The 18,566-nt window shown below is 43.2% G+C and overlaps 1 protein-coding gene across 4 annotated transcripts in view; it reads left to right on the top strand.

The window, feature by feature from the left end:
• MICU1 (mitochondrial calcium uptake 1) overlaps window positions 1–18,566 on the top strand; it is an 88,619-nt gene that overhangs the window by 67,700 nt on the left and 2,353 nt on the right. For all 4 annotated transcript variants that reach the window (XM_041717174.2, XM_072930840.1, XM_072930841.1 and 1 more), the window contains 3 exons: window positions 7,611–7,748; window positions 12,827–12,935; window positions 18,261–18,350. In XM_041717174.2, coding sequence (XP_041573108.2) covers window positions 7,611–7,748; window positions 12,827–12,935; window positions 18,261–18,350 — 337 coding nt within the window. The remainder of the gene's footprint in view (window positions 1–7,610; window positions 7,749–12,826; window positions 12,936–18,260; window positions 18,351–18,566) is intronic.

Raw genomic sequence — 18,566 nt, 5'->3', positions numbered from 1 at the left:
CGGGGAGCCTCTGCTCTGCCACGGTGCACCTTCCCCCTTTGACCTTTTTATTTTTATAGTCCCCCTTTTTTTTTTCCAATTGATGTATTTTCTCTCGATGCACTTTGCACTGGTGCAATTGGTTGCTGGGGGGTCTTTTTTTCTGCCCTTGGTGGTCATAGGAATGAAGGCTCCTCATCTTCCTTGCAGATTGTCCTTGGCCTAAAAGTTAACTTGTATACAATTAGTTACACAGTCTTCTATGCTAGTAGCATTCCCTACTCAGTTCAAATTCTTATCTCCTTTAACGCTCATTTTGATGAACAAAGACCTTTTTATTTATTACAAGGTCTGCTGGGATTGCACTGCTGCTGACAGATGGACCTTTTTAACCTGGCTGCTACAGATTCACTTAGGCAGAGGGGGGAAAGTGTGAACAGGAAAGCATTTGGAAGATTGGATTTTTCTCATGTGAAAATAGCTCCCATTTCTTTCATTTCTTTATTATTTTTTAAGGTAAAGAGAAGCAATGGTCTAGGCTGGGTTTGGCATTTCCTCCTGCCCATTTTCATTCCTCCTGTTGTTGGCAGCTCTGAACATCTTTAGAGCTGTGTCTTTGCGTGGGTTTTACCAAATAATGCAGTAATTACATTCGGGGGCACTTTGTAGGCTGTGTCCAGAACAGGCTGAACTTCATCTTGGAAAACCCAGTGCTTTAGATCTACGTCCACGGAAGGAACCTTTCAGCATAATAATCCCCCCACAAAAAATTAGTTTTTTAACTCGTCAATCTTCCCAAACAAAAAGCCTTTAGAAACTTTCCCCTTCCTTTTTTTCTGGCGGTAATTCAGTGCCTGTGCAAACACTTCAGCTTACTCACAAACACATTAAATTTTTTTTGGATGGACGAGGTTGCTCGAGGATGTAGGGAGATATATAGTGTTTTCCCCTTTCTTTTTCTTCCTGTCATAGTTGTATATGCAACTTGACAAGAGATCCTGGCAACCTCCTTCTCCAGAACAGTAAACAGAGCTAGTGCTGCAGTAGTTTGCAGATAAATAATGTATTACAGACTGTCAAATAAAACTTTGAGCAAATATCACTTTAAAGGGTCATATATTATGAATCTGAATATTACCCTACAAATAATTATTTCCCAGATCCTTTTGATTCTTTATTATGTACAGAGCAGCTCTGGGAATAGGTCACCTTTTTCCACTACCCCTAAACCTGATAGAATTAGTATTAGCAAGATTTCTCCCTTGGATGTTTTGGTTTTTTTTTTCCTAGCCTGCAGAAAGAAGCTCAAAGATCATCCCTCAACACTTCTCTCCCCATCCAAATGTCCTTGAAGATATATTTCTCTTTGCTATTTCAATTAGGAATGTGGCACATATATATTTATTTACTTGAGATCCTTGCTTTGAGGTTGTAGGGAATACATCATCTGTTTGATTGGTTTTTAGGGGAAACCTTCCTAGAAATGTAGGAGCCTCCTAAAATACAGCTGGATATTTATCTAATGTGAGTGTTTGAAAAGGATAGGAAGTATATCCTTTTGGCATCGCTTTAGGAAAAATCTGAGCTGTGTTTTCATTGTGCTGGCTCTAGTTACAACTGGGTGTTTCCCTCCTACACCGATGGGATTTGGTGGATCCCAAATGCTGTTTGTGCCTGTGCCAAGTGCAAGGGCCTAGAGATTATTTTAGCCATTTTCTTCTTCAGCAAACAAAGCAAGAGACACAAGCCACCAGTGTGTGTCCAGCCCAAAAATGCCAGGTTAGGAAGGAAGGGCATAATCAATTTATCCCACTTTTCCATGGGAGGTTTTGACAGCCACTTGTGGTTGTCTGGTGATACTGAGCCCTCTCTGAAGGCTTTGGTGTCCCCTCCCAGCTGCAGAGCAGGGGCTGCTCTCTTGGGCCCAGCTGGGTCTGGTGGCAGCAATCAAAAAACATTGCTCCTCCTTTTTTAAGCAGTTTTGTAAACTCCCATTCTCTGGTAAGAGGGGATGTTTGTTAGCTTATGGCCTTTGCTGACACAGAGATGGGCAACTGAGAACTCAGAAATAAAACAACCAAGAAATGTTTTAAAAACTTTTATTCTACTTTCAGTCTCATGTGAAGAGTAAAACAATACAGATGTTATGAGGCACACCATCACAATTGAAAGCCAACTATTTTCTATTTACAATACATTATAAACATTTCTTAATCTATCAACTTTTACCACACCATGCTATAAATACCCTAAATAATCTAAAATTACCTTTCAAAAGTTCTACTGCAATACATCTTTCATAGTTCTATTTCTCCAAAGTATCTGGTCTTATTTACAAAACCATTCTTTAAATCTTGTTTCTAATTCCATTTCTCTCGCAACAATGTCTGTCCTATTCCATGACATTTCTAAGTCAACAATTCATATCTCAAAGTTTACATACAAATACGTACTGTGTAAACCTTATATCAAACTTTGAAAATTCTCTATAAATCCATTTCCCACAGATTTTACCACTGGAGTTTTAGGTAGAATCTTCCCCTATTAACTCTATTGATTATGACAAATTTACTGAAGAGGAAGGAGAGTCAGTTGGGAAGTGAAACCTTCCCCTGAGAAGTGTGTGGTACCCAAACTTGGCCTTTTTCTGGCCAAGTGGAGCTGCTTCATTTCCCACTGGTGAGCCTTGCTGCCAGAAGGAGAGATGGAAAGAAACCAATGGCTGCATTTAGGAACTACCAGCAGGTTTTCGTTTTTCACCAGGATGTTTCTTGTGTTGGTGTCTCTGAATTGGTTTGGGCTGGATTTCATATCCTGCAGGGGAAGGTGGATTGAGTTATTGGAGGAAAAAAACAATGAAGCAAGGAAGAAAAGATATGATGGGTCTGTTGTTTTATGATGGCTCCTTGTATTACCTTTCCATAAAGTTGTGCAATTAAGGAGATGTAGAAGCTGGGGAAATTGCTTATTTGTCCTCTGCTCTCCTCATGTGAGAAAGCTTTTTTCTCAGAAGGAAGGAGAATGGGGTTATTTGAACAAATCTGGGAATTTCATCTTACAGAGGAGCGGGAATATGCTCATCCTTCAGGTTTTGGGGGGGAGTTTGGGACTATTTAATGTGTGTGTAAAGTTAGGGGTAGGCTTTTAAATAACAAAAAAAAATCAGGGAGTACCCTGCTGTGTATTTGGACTGGCTACTGGGACTGGGCTAGCAAAGCTGGTGAAGTCAAAGGCTGCACCCCATTTCTGCTGCCTTCTTCCCCTCCCATAGGATTCCAGAATAGCCTGGGTTGGAAGAGATCTTAAAGCTCAACTCATTCCACCTCCTGTCATAGGCAGAGACACTTTCCACTGTCCCAGACTGCTCCAAGCTCTGTCCAACCTGCCTTTGGACACCTCCAGGGATCCAGGGGCAGCTACAGCTTCTCTTGGCACCCTGTGCCAGGGCCTGCCCACCCTCACAGGGAACAATTCCTTCTTTATACCCAATCTAAACCTCCCTTCTTTTAGTTTGAAGCCATTCCCTCCTGTCCTGTCACTACAGTTCCTGCAGAATTGTTCCATAAACGCCTTGGATTTCCTTTCACGTCACTTGGCATTGAATGAATTTTAAAACAAAGCCTTTTTATATTTCAAGCTAATTTCTTCAGCACCTCAGGTGTCCTGGCCTGCAGGAAGAACACTGACCAGCATTCTCTCTTTTCTCCTTGCCTCGTGCAGATGCAGAATCCACTGCTGGCACCAAGTGGCTGCCAGTGGAAGCTGCTCCAGAGGTGTTGGACTCGCTGGCCCATTGTGTGTGTGATTTTGGGATGGGGTAGGACCCCCCCACACACACACACCTCTGTTTGTCCTGGTGGGATGGTGGGAGCACGAGCTGCTCCACCCTCCTCTGGATAATGCTGGGTGAGCACTGCTTTGGCCCTGCTTTTCCTTCTTTAAGATCCATGAAAGGGCACAAGGCTGTCAGAGGACTTGTTTGCTGTAATAAACCCCAGAGTGCTGTGCCCTGCATCCCCTCCTTGTAGGGTGTGGGGTTATTTCCCCCCAGTGAACAGAAAAATAACCTGTACAGTATCATCCTGTGCATGGAGGCAGATAATTGTAATTACCTGGGAATGGGCATTATTTTTCCTGCTTTTTCAAATACCCAAAGAATTTTAACACTTAACACTGTTTGTAGGTTGTGTATTGAGTATTGAAAGAAAAATTCCTGTAGGCTTTGCACCCTCCTTAATTTCCAAGTGGAGAGTTGTGCTTGGCTAGAAGATATTCCAGAGGGTAGAGAAGCATGGATGTACCTCTGCTCCCAGGAAAGGGGGTGTCAGGGGTAGCTGGGGGTTTTCTTTCATCAGGAATCAATGGATTTCCACTCACAAATCCTTTGAAGCCTAGTTTCTTTATGGATCAACACAATCTCTGACACAGCAGAACAAAAATAAACAGAATTCCCTTCCTGCAATTTCTCTTTAAATGACATGGCCTGCTTATCCCTTCTGTAATTAATTTAAGTGCATCTGACAGCAGCTTGGAAGCAAGAGTTGAACTTCCTTTATCCCTCACTGTGATGCCGTTGCTTTTGCTCAGTTCTGTTGGAATTTGGGAACTGGATGTGGACCAGCTCTCACTTCCCAGCCCCTTTCTGGGCTGACCTTTGCAATGAGCACCACTGTACGTGACAGTGGGCATCTGAGTGTTCTGGTTTGTTGTTAGAAATGTTCATTTCCAAGTGAAATAAATAATAAGCAGCACAAATTCCATAGTTTCCAGACTTTTAAAATTTAATTCCATAGTTTCCAGGCTTTTTATTTCTTGTGAATACTTGTGTGGTGAATCAGTAGAAAAATTAAAAGTATTTAAATTTTTCCTTTCTGGTCTTTTCTGCATCTGGTAATACAAAACAGATCACAATCTGAAGGTTTTGTTCAAAAAAACCTGCAAGGAGTTGGTTCTTTATTTCCCCATCTGCAGGGAGCTGTGCTTGCTTGTGTTACTCCATGGAGCTGCCCAATGCTTGATCCTTAATGCAGGGCAGGGGGAGAGGGGACTGATAGGCTTTCAGACACCAACTTGAGATTTTCTAAGCATAGTCACCACTCAGGAGGTTGATCTGAGATATTTGGACCCATTTCCTAGCCTTTAATTAAAGATGCTACCTAAAGCTCTGCTAAAACTTGGGATATTTTAAGGTGGGATATTTTAAGGTTGTTGGTAGAAAAATGCTGATTTATGTCTTTGGGGATGAAATTAGGAATATTACACCAGAAGAAAGCATCAGTGCAGCTTTTGAAGCAGCACTGATAGCAAATTTTTGTGTCCCAAGGGCATTTTCTTTGCATTCTTTAGGCATGACAGAAATGACTACTTTTGCTATTTAATGAAGAACATTTCCAACAAATGAGTTTTCCCTCTCCTTTCCCCAGCACAGGAGAATGGGAGAGGCCCACGTTTTGCATCATGAGTGATCCCCAAAGCCTGTACCAGATGACAGTAAAAATAACCTTTTTTTCCCCCAAAACTGTGTGTGGGCCACTCAGGTGAAAGCACAAGGGGGCTGAGGAGCAGAATTTCTCCATTTGGGATCTGCCTCCTGCCAGAGTCACCCATACAAATCCCTCCAGCCTTGGTGCTCCACTTTTCAGGATTCCCTTGGTTTCCCACGGGGAGAAGCAGCCAAAATCTAGTTGATATGGTAATAATTAAAAATTCATTAGCACCGAAGAGCAGCTGAGTCCGGAATGGTCAACTCAGCAGGCAGCAAAATGTCAATCACTGGTACCAAGTTGTTCCCCATGAGTTTAAAAATTATTTTTGTTGTTTAATGTCATCTTCTGGCTTGTGACCAGCTGGAGTATTGGTCTTGTGTTTCCTGGTAAATTTGAAGGGATATAATGTATTCCAAGTGCTGAGATCGGTGAAGTCTAATGTTTATGCTTGTAGATTCACAGAGGAGGGGGGGAAAGGAAAGGATGAAATCCCCATTACTCAGTGGGCAAAGAGCTGGTGCTTCCACCCAGCACCTTCCCAAGCTGGGGAATGGCTCTTCCCTCCTTCCCTGCAGTGGAAGCCAGGAGACAAACTTCTGCAGGAGAGGTGGATTACTGGAGAAAACCCTTCTCTGCCCAAGGGCTTTTTGGAAGTTCTGCAGGGGCCTCACAGCAGCATTTGTGGGAGTCAGGGACTGGAAGGGTCTGAGGATGAGGAGAACTTTGGGAAGGTGAAGTCTGGAGACATCCATGAACTTTCCCTCGCTGAGACACTGGTACAGGCCTTGGGGCAGAGAGGAGTAAAATTAGAAGACCTTTGCAAGACTTCTCTTTGCTTTATTAATCACTGTCCCTGTTTAGAGCAGCCATAGAGCCAACATTAGCCCAGTCCTGTGGGATAAAGCTGAGAGGGATTTCTGAGTTCTGTTTTCTTCCTTTTTTCTTCTTTCTTTTCCCTGGGGATTTCTCCCTTCCAGCTCACAGCTGCACGTTATCTCTGTTTCTTCAGGAAGGTCCCAACTTCAACAGGTGTCCTCACACTGGTGCACCATTAAATGGTGGTTTTTGTGTTTTAAACTTTTGTTAAGGTTGGGACTGAATTGCTTGGAGATGGTATTTTGTATTTAGATTTAGATGCTTATTATTTTTATTTATATTATAAGTTGTGAGTTTTATAGTATTTTATTAATAAGTTATAAAATATTTAATTATTTTTATATAAGGTTTTTAAGGTTAAACTATTTAATTAAGAAATGATACTTAAATTATTTTTACTTTTAATTTAATAGTTAATTACTTGAAGTCTGCAATGCGGACTTGTTTGATTATACACTGCTACTTAAATTTATGAAGAAGAAGGTGAAGAAAAACATTTAGCTACCATCTTAAAACTTTTATTTTGTTTCATATATGTTGTTATATTTTAAATTTTTAAACTCTTAAGTTTTCTACTCTGTGATATTACACACTTCTAATTAAAGTACACTCATAATCTTAGTGCTATCATTCAATTTTGGAAGCCTTCTCTACAGCCTCAGGTCAAATGAAAACTTCCTGAAAGGTGGCTGTGCTCAGCTGGGGTTGGTCTCTTTCTCCAGGCAGCACTGGCAGAACCAGAGGACACAGTGTTAAGCTGCACCAAGGGAATGTAGGTTGGATATCAGGAGAAAGTATTTTACAGAAAGGGTGATGAAGTTCTGGAATGGCTGCCCAGGGAGGTGGTGGAGTCACCATCCCTGGATGTGTTAAACACAGACTGGATGTGGCACTGGGTGCCAGGGGTTAGTTGAGGTGCTGGGGCTGGGGTGGACTCGATGATCTTGGAGATCTCTTTGCAACCTAGTCATTCTGTGAAATGCAGTGTTCTCTTGGGGGTTAGAGTCTGTTAGTACAGAAAGCCTGAAATTCTCAGCATCCAGGACTCCAACAAAGGCTTCTCCCAAGAGCTGTCCAAGGAATTGCACATAGGGCAAATGTGGAGAAACAATCCTGTGGAAAGCAGATCCTAGAACCCATCAGCACTTCTCCTTCACCAGCTTTTCCTGCAATGTTAATTCTTTATGGTGCCTTTTTTATGCTTCATGCCTCAGGTGGAGCTTTGTGGTGCTCCTGGTTTTCATCTCCCTGTTCCCTTTTCCCTCACAGTTCGAGCGGCATGACCCGGTGGACGGGCGGATCACGGAGCGGCAGTTCGGGAGCATGCTGCTGGCATACAGCGGGGTGCAGTCCAAGAAGCTCACTGTCATGCTCAAACAGCTCAAGAAGCACTTCCAGGATGGAGAGGTCAGTGGCATTCGTGGAAAATTTGGGAAAATTTCTCAGCCCCAGGCTGGGCTGAAAAATGCGTTAAGCAATGCCTATCTTCTTTGGAAAAGCATTCGCTCCCTGTTGAGCTGTGGTGGAGAGAGAGGGAAGAGCTGGGAGTGCAGTGGTTGGTGTCCAGTACAGGCTGTAGGTTTATTCCTCATGAAAATAGATGCTGTAATTTTAAAAATTCAATTTGCTGAATAGCACCCTGGGTCTGGAGCCATAGAACAAACACTGAAGCCATGCTCCCAGTTCCTGGCTCGACCTTGGATTCATTAGCTGCTGTGACCAGGCAGTTTATTATTCAGTTATTAACTTCTGGGAAAAATTACTCACAATTTAGAGAGGAGTAAGTTTGCAGACCCTACACTCATTAATTCAGTGAGAGTCCTTGGAATAAGATATCCATATCACAAGATGTGCTTTATCAGGTAAGGCGAGTATGGGCTGAGAAATTATTGAGCATTAGAATTTTACATCTGCCCCTGTAATAAATGTTCTTTTATTAAGCCAGAATGTTCTTTTATTAACTGGGATATAAACAAGCAATTCATCAAAGTGAGAAGGGATGGAAAGTCTTTGGCTGGCTGTTTTAGAGTTGCTTTCTTCTGACATCAGAACCAGAGTTTATTTCATAACTGGTTTAGGTGCCAAATGTGTTATAAAACACAAGTTCTGACCAGAGTCTGCAGCTTTTTTTGTTCCTTAATGGGATTCCTACATTAACAGGAATAATTTGATTTCTCCAGGAAAAACTGCTTAAATGCAATGTGTGTCTAATAGAAAAATATCAGCTCTGGTTTTGAAGTTTGCAAATTGTTGATTCTTTTGCTGTGATTTTTGGGTTTATATATATATATATATGCATGTATGTATAGATATTACTGAACAGTAGCTGGCTGTGTGAGAAAAGAGACAAAGGAATTTCTTTTGGAAGGTTTCCTACAGCAGATGTTTTCTTCCTTTCATGTGTAAGCCAAGACCCTGACATCTGTGCCAGAGGAAGAACTTCTTGTTCTTACCTTATTCCTCATGCCCAAATCAGCCAGATTGTCTTTCTATTTACAGACAGCCAGACTCAGAGCAAATCTTTATCTTCCTTTATTCCAAGGACTTTCAAGGAGAGAAAATAGGCAATAGGACAAAAAATTGTATTTGTAAGGAAAAGTATTTGTGAAAAATTCGTGATTCCTTACACTGCTGAGGATGAAATGCCCAGAAACTATCCCAAACTCACCCAGCAAGGCTTTTCCTTGGAAGTGAAGTTCTTTTGAGAGAGCTTTCTTATGGAATCTGCCAAACCTTGTCTTCTTTGATGAAATTACCTTGACTGCACAAGGCAACCCTGGCAGCCTCCAAAACAACAAAACTCTGGGTTTAATCTAATCTGTAGCTGTTTCCAAGGCTGTTATTCTGCATTCCTGCTTTTGAGAATGATAAGCTTTCTTCTATTAACTGCTAATCTGCTTTCATTATTTTATTTTTCTTGAGGAAAAATCCTATCTTACCCTGGGTAGGTGAACTTTGCCTATTCAGCAGAGCTGCCACACTCTGTTTTGTCTAACATTGCTTATGAATGTCCTCCCCAAGATGTACTTACACAGCTGCTTTTCTCCTGGTAAAAAAGACCTGAGTCATCAGCAACATTCAGAACCAATGTATTATTGGTTTATGCCTCCCTAACTGCTGGAAAACCAAGCTGTCTCTTCAGAAGCCAGTGATTCATGTCATCTCCCACGTGTGCTTCAGGGGCTGGCTGGATTATTTTTCTGTGGAGATAGCAGGGGGTGGCAGTGAGGTGGAATTCCTGGCTGAACCTGGGTTCCCAGGTGAAAAGCCCTAATTTTTGCAGGAGATGTTTGAGCTGTTGTGTTACAAGCAGGTAAGTGCTTCTGGAGTCTCCCTGCTTATGTTTTGTGAGGATTACGTGGGTGATGAAGGGATTCGGCTGATTATGAATTAATTAAATAAATGTCTTGAAAGATGTGATCATTCATCTGTTGATTTGCATGAGGCTGTTCCAGTCCCTGATTTTTATTTTATTTTGGAAGCTGGAACAGAGTTAACACTGATACCAGCCTCACCTATGGGATTCCTCAAAAACAAAAAAGAAATTTCATAACACTGATGGTATTCTTGCTACAGAGATTCAATGGTCTTGTCCACCTGAAAGCCATGATTTGTAGGATACATGTGTGCACTGGTTTTGTTTTTTCAGCTGGTGAAAGGACCACAAAGGCCAGGTTGGGTGGGGCTGGGAGCATCCTGGGATAGTGGAAGGTGTCACTGCCCATGGGACACCATGGAATGAGATGGGCTTTGAGGTCCCTTCCCACCCAAACCATTCCAGGTTACCAAACAAGGGTCCATTATGCACAGACAACAGTGCTGCCAGGCCTTGGCATCTACCATTTTGGGAATTCCAGGAAAATACAAAGTTTATGGCTCTTTGCTTTGAACACTACAAACCCCAGATGTCCCAAAAAGAGCAGGCAGATCTCAGCACAAAGTCTTCTGCTGGCCTGGAAGTGGCCACACACCTGATGGTTCCTCCAGGCTTTCCACTCTCCCAGTGCCCTGCTCCCAGGCAGGGAGGCATCATGATAATTGCAAAGGTATTTTCTCTTGTAGAACCATTGTACAAAACAGAGGGATCTTTGCAGTGCTTCCTGTAGAGGTACCTGATTTACTGGATTATTTTTTTCCCAAGGACAGTATTTAATTTAATTCTGCTGTACATCCTAGTGCTCCTCTCGGGAAGAGGAGCAGGCAGACATTCAAGGAAAGCTCCCTGCAGTGTCACCAGGAATTTCTCTCTTCAGTCAGCTCTGTTGTCCACATGTGCTCTCCCATTTTGCCATCTCATCCTTTTTGGCCCAGATCCATGAGTCCAGGGCTGACAAAGCTGCTGTTGCATGTGTCAGTGCACACGTAGATCATTAGAGCAGGGCCACATACTCACTTACAGCCAAGATAGGAACAAGCTGCAAATGTCTGTATGGAAAGACTTTTAAAATGTTATTTTTCTTTCAAAAGATTGGTGGCTTCTTCTCTGATTAGAAGTTGTTTGAGCAGAGTTACAGCAGATTGTGTAAATTTATATTTGACAGTACCTGCTGAACACATCCAAGTTGTGGAGCTGTGCTGTGTTCTGCATTTTGGATTTTTAATATCTTGCTCTATAAATCTGTCGTGCCAGGCAGGATAGGAGGAGCCTGAACCTGAACTCCTCTTGACAAGGTGATTTATGTCTCCCAGAGAGGGAGTCTGAGTGGTTATTACTGTGGTGATGATTCACCTCCTCCCTTGGCTCCATGCCGTGGCTCTGCTGGAGGAGCTGGAGGCTCCAGCTCTTGTCCCAGTGATGCCTCAAGTTTTAGCTTTTATATTTTTCACATTCTGTGCTGCTTTAGTGTGTAGGTCTGAGCTTCACATTAAGTGTTGGTAAGCTCTCTTCACAGAGCAGGGAGACAAAACAATTCCTTCTCTAGCGGGGGACCCAAATACAAGCACCCAAATCTCAGGCCCAATAGCATAAACAACATGGACTGAAGAGAGAAAAACAAGCAGGATGGGACTGCCTGGGCTAAAGCTGGAATGGGACAATGAACTCCAATGTGCCAATGGAGCAGAACTGATCAAAGTGAGAGACTCTGTGAGCAGGTGTCCATTTTGTGACCATTTTGGTTCATCTTGGGTGCAGCCCTGGCTGAGCTCTTGTGCTGCCCAAGGTTGATCCACTGAGGCCTTTTAATAAATCCCTGCTTTATTCTTTAACTCTGCCCAGCCTCTGTTCTAGGCCAGCCTTCTCAAGGCATCACCAGCCCTGCTGTGGTTGTGCTGGAGCTGCACAGGGTGATAAAATCAGGTGTAGTGTAACCAGGTGGGGTTCCCAGAGTTGTGTTCATCAGCAGTTCTTCTCCTCAGTATCTCAGGTTGTTTTTCCATGACTATCCCAGAACATGGTTCTCACCTGAGCACATGCTCACCTGGCCCAGGTAGATGGAGCAGACAGAGATCCTGCCTCCAGCAGCAGAGCAAACTGGACACTTCTGTGCTTTACTGTCACCTTCTGCCACACTGGGTAAGACATGGATTCCCCCAGGGATCCCTGAATCTCCTGGGAGAGACCTCACAGTGCACAGGCTTGTTGAGTTGTTTGGTTTTTGTTGGGTTTTTTTTTGCCAGGATTGGGATTAAATGTGTGAGATGGTATTTATTCTTTGGACTCAGATGTTTATTAGTTCTTATCTGTATTACAGTCTCACAAACCCTGAGTTCTACAGCACTTCACTCCAACAAACTAAAAATGTAGCTCCATCTCTCTCTACAAGGTCTTTTAAAGATAAGCTGTTTAATAAAGAAATGACACTTAAATTATTTTTGCTTTTAACTCAATAACTAACTACTTGTGACTTGCAATGTAGACTTTTTAATCTAATTACACAATATTGCTTAAACTCATGAAGAAGGTGAAGAAGGACTAGCTTCTGCTCTAAAATTTTTATCTTGCTTTATATATATTACCATATTTTAAAATCTTAAACTCTGAGTTTTTTACTATGTGATATTACATACTTTTATTCAAACTACACACCTATAGTCTTAGTTTTAGCATTTAACTTTGGAAGCTTTTTCTACGGCCTCAGGTCAAATGCAGTGTTCTCTTGGGGGTCAGTGCCTGTCAGCACAGAAAGTCTAAAATTCTCAGTAACCAGGCTTCCAACATGGACTGTTTGATATTGTCATTGCAAGTGTTCAGGCTTCCAAAAAAATTATCAATTCACCTGTTTGCAGTGGTCTCCTGCATCTGAGGTCTGCTCACCTAGGAAATGGTTTTCAGTCCCTTCCCGTTGTGGGACTGGTGGGGTCAGGAGGGGAACAAAAGTACAGATCACAACCCACATCCTCAAGTGCCAAGGCTGAGTTTTTGGAGTGAGCAGATGAATTCCCTTCAGGCTACAGCTTCAGGCCAGTGAGTCACTGTGTCATTGCCAGGAGTGCTCATGATCTCCTTTTTCCATCACCACATAAGGGTCTTTTCTCTGTCCTAGGGGCTGACTTTTGAGGAGGTGGAGAACTTCTTCACTTTTCTGAAGAACATAAATGACGTGGACACGGCTTTGAGCTTCTACCACATGGCTGGAGCTTCTCTTGATAAAGGTATTAAAACCTGTGGGATGTTCAGGTGCTGAAAGCCTGAGGGAGCACAACTCATGCCATGTCTTTGGGAGTTGGGAAGATGTCAGACAAGCCCAGGCTGATAGGTTAAAACTGTACCCGAATTTCAATTCCTCCCTGTAATGAGGTGCTTAGCTTGCTGAATCCATGGATAAAGAGGGATTTCAGGTTTTCTACTTCCACAGTTTTAGATACAGGGAGAAGAAATGCTGACATGTAGCCGGAAGAATGAGGAAACAGTGGTTTCATGGTGGTACCTTCAGAAGGACCATTCTGCTGAGTGCAGAGGCAAGGTGACCTAATGAGTGTGCCACAGGCTGTGGTTCCCAGGGACATCACTGTTTCTTGTTCATCCTCATCTTCTGAAGTGACCTTTTTTTTCTTCCTCTACAAAGGACTTCAAAAATTAGTGTAAAAAAATTATTGCAGAGTTATCTTCTGTGGAGGTCTCTGATCCACATGGCAAAGACACAGCAGCTGTGAGACTGGTGATAGGAACTGCTCAACCCTTGTTTTGTTTCAGCTTTGCTCAAAAATCATAGATTTTTCTAGAAATAAGGGCTGGATGCTGCATTTCTGATTGGAAAGCCAAGCAGTGGCAAACACCTTTGGAGCTCCTGGGAATGCTGGAGGGAAAGAGGAGGAGCACTAGAACACCACTGAGATCACAGACTAAGCATTAAAGTCTGTCCAGAGACTTTATTGTATTTCAGATAACCACAGTCCAGAGGAGTAGATTGAATAAACCTCAGACCTGATGTTTCCTGGAGAACTTGGTAATAATGTGGTTTATTGATCAGACCAATCCATATCCTTCTCCTTCTCATCAGGTTTCCTTTTCTGAGCTGGTCTGTCTCAGGTATGTTCTTAGATCTGACACACTGATTAAAAAAAAAAGGCAAAAAAATCCCAAAAATATATTTCAAACCAAGTCCCCCTCTGCTGCCAGGATCTGTCACAAGTGCTTTGTTTTTTGTGTTTTTTTAAGAGGGCTTTTTATTTTTTAACAGACTGAGAATAAAAAAAAAGATGGCAAACTCATTAAGATTTTTAGGCTAAGTGGAAACTCTTGTCTGCAACGAAGTTGAAGCTGATTCATTTAGGCAGCTGCAGAATTAAACATTTTGGAAGTCAGCTATTCCAACTGCTGCTGTTGTGGGAATATTAAGGCATTAATAGGTTGTGGGGCAGTGGAATTACAGAGGGGAAAAAAAGGTGTTACATTTCTTCTTGTGTGTGTCAGCAGCCCTTCTCATTTGGGGGGAAATCATCTGTACTTTTTGGTTTAGATCATCATTACCTTAAGACTTAAAAGAATGTGATAGGATTTTCTTTCATTTAAAATACCAAGTCTGTGTGTGCTGCTGCTCTGAGCCCTTTCTGCAGCATCCCAGAGCAGGTAATAGCCCAGCAATCAAATTTACTCAGTGCCTACGGGAAATCAGCATTTATCCTGTCATAGAATATACATTTTTCCAGAATTTAGGTCTGTGTGCAGTTGGTAAATCAGTGTGATTGCTGTTTAATTATGTGCCATTAATGAGCTTGTGCAGCCACTGAGCTGGGAGTGTTTGTCTGGGGTAAGGGAACCTTCTTTGGGCGGGGATCAGATTTAAGTGAATGGGGTGTGCCCTCCCACAAGTGAAGCTTTCACGAGGTTGCTGGTTACAAACTAACAAATGTAAAAATTACACTGGGATGGATACTAGGAAAAGGTTAGTATGTGTAATAATTTGCTGCTAACAATACAGCAAACGTTATTATGATTTTAGAAGGGCTGTTTAAAATTTCAGAGGGGAAAAAATGGCTGGTACCAAACAGCCAGAGCTTGACAGCCTGTTTTCTGTGCTGAATTAAAGTTGCTTCTTCTTCTAAAAAGGATCATAAACCTGCATTTTAATGACCCATTTTAAAACACCCAGATTATTTGTTAGCCCATGTTTCATTTTCCCAGCAACATAATAGGTATCATTCTCCTAAATCATAAGCATTCCTTAGAAGACTTCCCCAGCCTGGGCTCACAGCTGAAAGCAGGACAGGAACTGAATTTGGTGCTTATTCCCCTTTTAGGAGGGTGTGAATTGCACTTTTTCTGGCACTGTGTGCAGCCAGGCTTTCCAAGCAGCCCTTCTGCCAGCAGAGAGCTGTGGGATAACTCCTTTGGGGTTTAGGGCAAGGCATGGATGGGCCAAAGCACGGCGAGACAGCTGAGCCCACTGCTGATCAATCTATGGCTTGGAGCAAGGCTGGAGCCCCAGAGAGGTTCGTGGAAAATCATTTTATTTGAATGATGCTGCTTGAAATGGCTGCAGAATGGACAGGGGATCTGGGAGGGAGCAGAGGTGAGCTGGAATGCAGTCATGGAATTGCTGCTTGCTTTCCTCTGCCTTGGAGATGGATGGAAGAAGTCAGGCCCCCTGAAGCACAGCTTGGGTTGCTCCTCTGGAATAATGGCAGTGCTGGTAGTTAGGAGGGGTCTCTGGAGACCCTGGTGTCCACCAGGATCCCCTGCAGCTCTGGCCCTGGGCCACCTGCAGTCAGGTTTGGGATGTCTGCAAGGAATCTCCTTTCTTTCCATATTTCTGGCTGTGGATGTTGCACAAACAGCTCTGCCTTTGGGCTGGCAGCTTTGCTTTTATTTTTTTTTTCCCTCCCTGATCTTTGTGACTTTCTGTCATGCTCCCTTTGATGTCAAAACAGCTTCTGCTCAGCTGCAGGGCTGCAGTTTGAGAAGACCAAGGAAAATGTGCTGTGCACACAGGATTGCACAAGGCTTATCCATCTCTTTCCTGGATGGGTGTTCCAGCACGTACTCATGCAAATGATTTGTAAAAAGTTAAACAGATTTTGGTAGCTAAACTGCCAGTGATAGCATCCAACATTTTCACCTGGGAGCCTTGAAATGAAACGTGTGCATCAACGTGAGGCTGATTTCTGGGAGCCCAAAACACATGTGTCCTGCCTTTCCATCCTGGAATGGCCCAGGGCAGGGAGCTCTGCTCCCCTCACCCCAGTGCCATTTGGAAACAAAGGCAGCAGCCCAGCTGTCCATTTTTTTGGCCACATGTGTGATTAATGCCAGGTTGGAAGGAAGAAGTGAGTTTTGCCATCTGGCGAGGCTCTGGCCTGGAGTGAAGCCCTGTTTGCAGGCACTCAGTGAGGCATTGCTCACAGTGCAGTTCTGGGAATCAGAGTGGAAAAAAAGAATTAACTGTGTCAGACTCTAAACTTGCATAAAATCACTCAGATGGCTCATTAAAGGAACCATTAAAGGGAGGGAGATAGCAATGCATGAAATTTTATAAGCTTTTCAAGATAGAAATGTGGAACTGATTCTTGATGATATGAAATCCAGGAGAATTTCTATCCCAGAACCCCAAACCTGGACAGGCTTTAAGAGGTGTTCCCCAGACAGCATCTATTTCATTTTGTGAAATGGTAAAGAAATTACTCCAACAGGCTTGCTTCAATTTTATTTGCCTCCCCGAGCTACCTTGTGGTCTGGAGCACGTGTGTGGATGTGAAAGCAGAGACGCTTTCCCTCTTCCTTATGATTCCTTATAAACCAGCACAGCACAGTCATACAGCCCCTGTGAAGTCATTTTGGCATCAAGCAAGAATGATGGGATGGAGCTGACACTTGTGCAGTTGGATTGATAAGAGAGGAAGCAGGAACTGGTGGCTGTGGCCATGAGTACAAGTTCCAGCTGGGAAAACTGTGACTGTGAAAAATAAGCAGGAGGGGAGGGATCAGGAGACTCCCTGCAGAGATGGAAGGACTGGGTAAAATCTCAGCAGAAAAAGATAATTTATAATTAAAGGAATTAGGAGAAGGGGCAATGGTTTTAAATTGAAAGGGGAGGTTTTGATTTGGTGTTAGGGAGAAATTGTTCCCTGGGAGGGTGGGCAGGCCCTGGCACAGGTGCCCAGAGCAGCTGTGGCTGCCCCTGGATCCCTGGCAGTGCCCAAGGCCAGGCTGGACAGGGCTGGGAGCACCAGGGACAGTGGAAGGTGTCCCTGCCCATGACAGGGGTGGCACTGGATGAGCCCTAAGGCCCCTTCTAAGCCAAACCATTCTGGAATTCTGTGATGAAGAAATCATTCTAACTTTATTTTTACATGTAAGGCTACAGCTATAGGGTACCTAGGGCACCAGAAAGGGAGGATGGCATCAAGGTAAAGCACCTTGAGAGAAGTTTTTCATTTACAACAACTTAAATGAAATTTGTTGTTACTGTCTGAAGAAATACAGAGTAATAACTGCTGACTGGAGCTACATCACTCATGGAGAAAAGGAATTTCACTCAAAAAGAATAATTATGTGGGAAAAGTAGGGTCTTGCTTGAGATTATATATATTTTGCATATACACAGTGCATCATTTCAATTTTCTCCTGCATTATTTAGTAAAAGGAGAGGTTTTATGGGGAAAAGGACCTGATGGTGGCTGTGAATTCTTCTCAGAAAACCCCAGATTTCACTCATGGGAGCAGAAACGGGGTGGAAGGTACCAGTAATGTAAACATCAATGAAAAAATCCCATTAGAAATATTTTATGCAGTTTGTAATTAATCCAGTTATGGTATATGTTGTATGATTATTTTTCCTTTTTGGCACACTCAACTCTCCAAAATTCTTGAAGGACTGGGTTTGCAGAAACCCCATAAGGATACTGTGGAGGAATGCAGAGGCTGTTTGTGGTTTCAGTCTGGTTTTGTGATGCACCACTTCCCTCTTTTCCCTTGCTCCACAGCTAAACATTGATCCCAGTTGCTGTGGATGGTGTTTCCTTGGGTCAGGCTTTGTAGAGAAGCAATTTAAATACACTTATACCATGCTAGTGAGGGGGCGCTTTTTTTCCCCATTTGTGCAGCAAAATCAACCGCCTAACTCTGCCAGATTGATAGCTCCATGGATTGCCCTTTTCTAAAGGTGGGAATAAAACTCCTGCTTGCTTCTCTGCTGCCAGTCTGGGGAGAAAAGGGAAAAAATTCTTTACAACTTTATTTTATTGCAAGGTTAATCTGGTCTGCTCCCTGCAGGCAGGTGAGTGGGTTCGTTCTGCAATTACTGGGTTGCAACAGGAAAAGCAGTTTTTGGAATTCCCAGTTTTTTTAATTCCCTGCTTGATAGAGTTGAATGCTTGATAGCATTCCTTGGAATGCTGTCAGGATCTGCCTTGTTGATCAAGCTTATTCCAGGCCTCTCTGAAGACCCAAAGGCCGTTTTCCAAGGAGGAACAGCAGTCTCCTGCTGTGGCTGGCACATCGTGCCCCCTGTGTGACCCTGTGCCCTCCCTCTGTTGCAGTGACCATGCAGCAGGTGGCCAGGACAGTGGCCAAGGTGGAGCTGTCGGACCACGTGTGCGACGTGGTGTTCGCGCTCTTCGACTGTGACGGTGAGTGAGCACCCAACCTCAGCCAGGCTCTGAGAGTCCAGGGCAAGAAATCCACGGGGACAGGGCTCTTCTTGCCATGCTCCTTGTCCGTGGGTCTGTGGTGAACCCCTGTTGGATTGTGCCCTTTTCTGACCCAGACATGGGGCAACTGAGAGGTGTTTTTAAAACTTTTATTTCATTTTCAGTCTCATGTGAAGGGTGAGACAATACAGATGT

The sequence above is a fragment of the Taeniopygia guttata genome, chromosome 6, assembly GCF_048771995.1.
Source record: "Taeniopygia guttata chromosome 6, bTaeGut7.mat, whole genome shotgun sequence".
NCBI classification, from domain to species: Eukaryota; Metazoa; Chordata; class Aves; order Passeriformes; family Estrildidae; genus Taeniopygia; species Taeniopygia guttata.
Note: the sequence above shows the minus strand (reverse complement) of the source record. Positions and strands in the feature narration are given on the sequence as shown.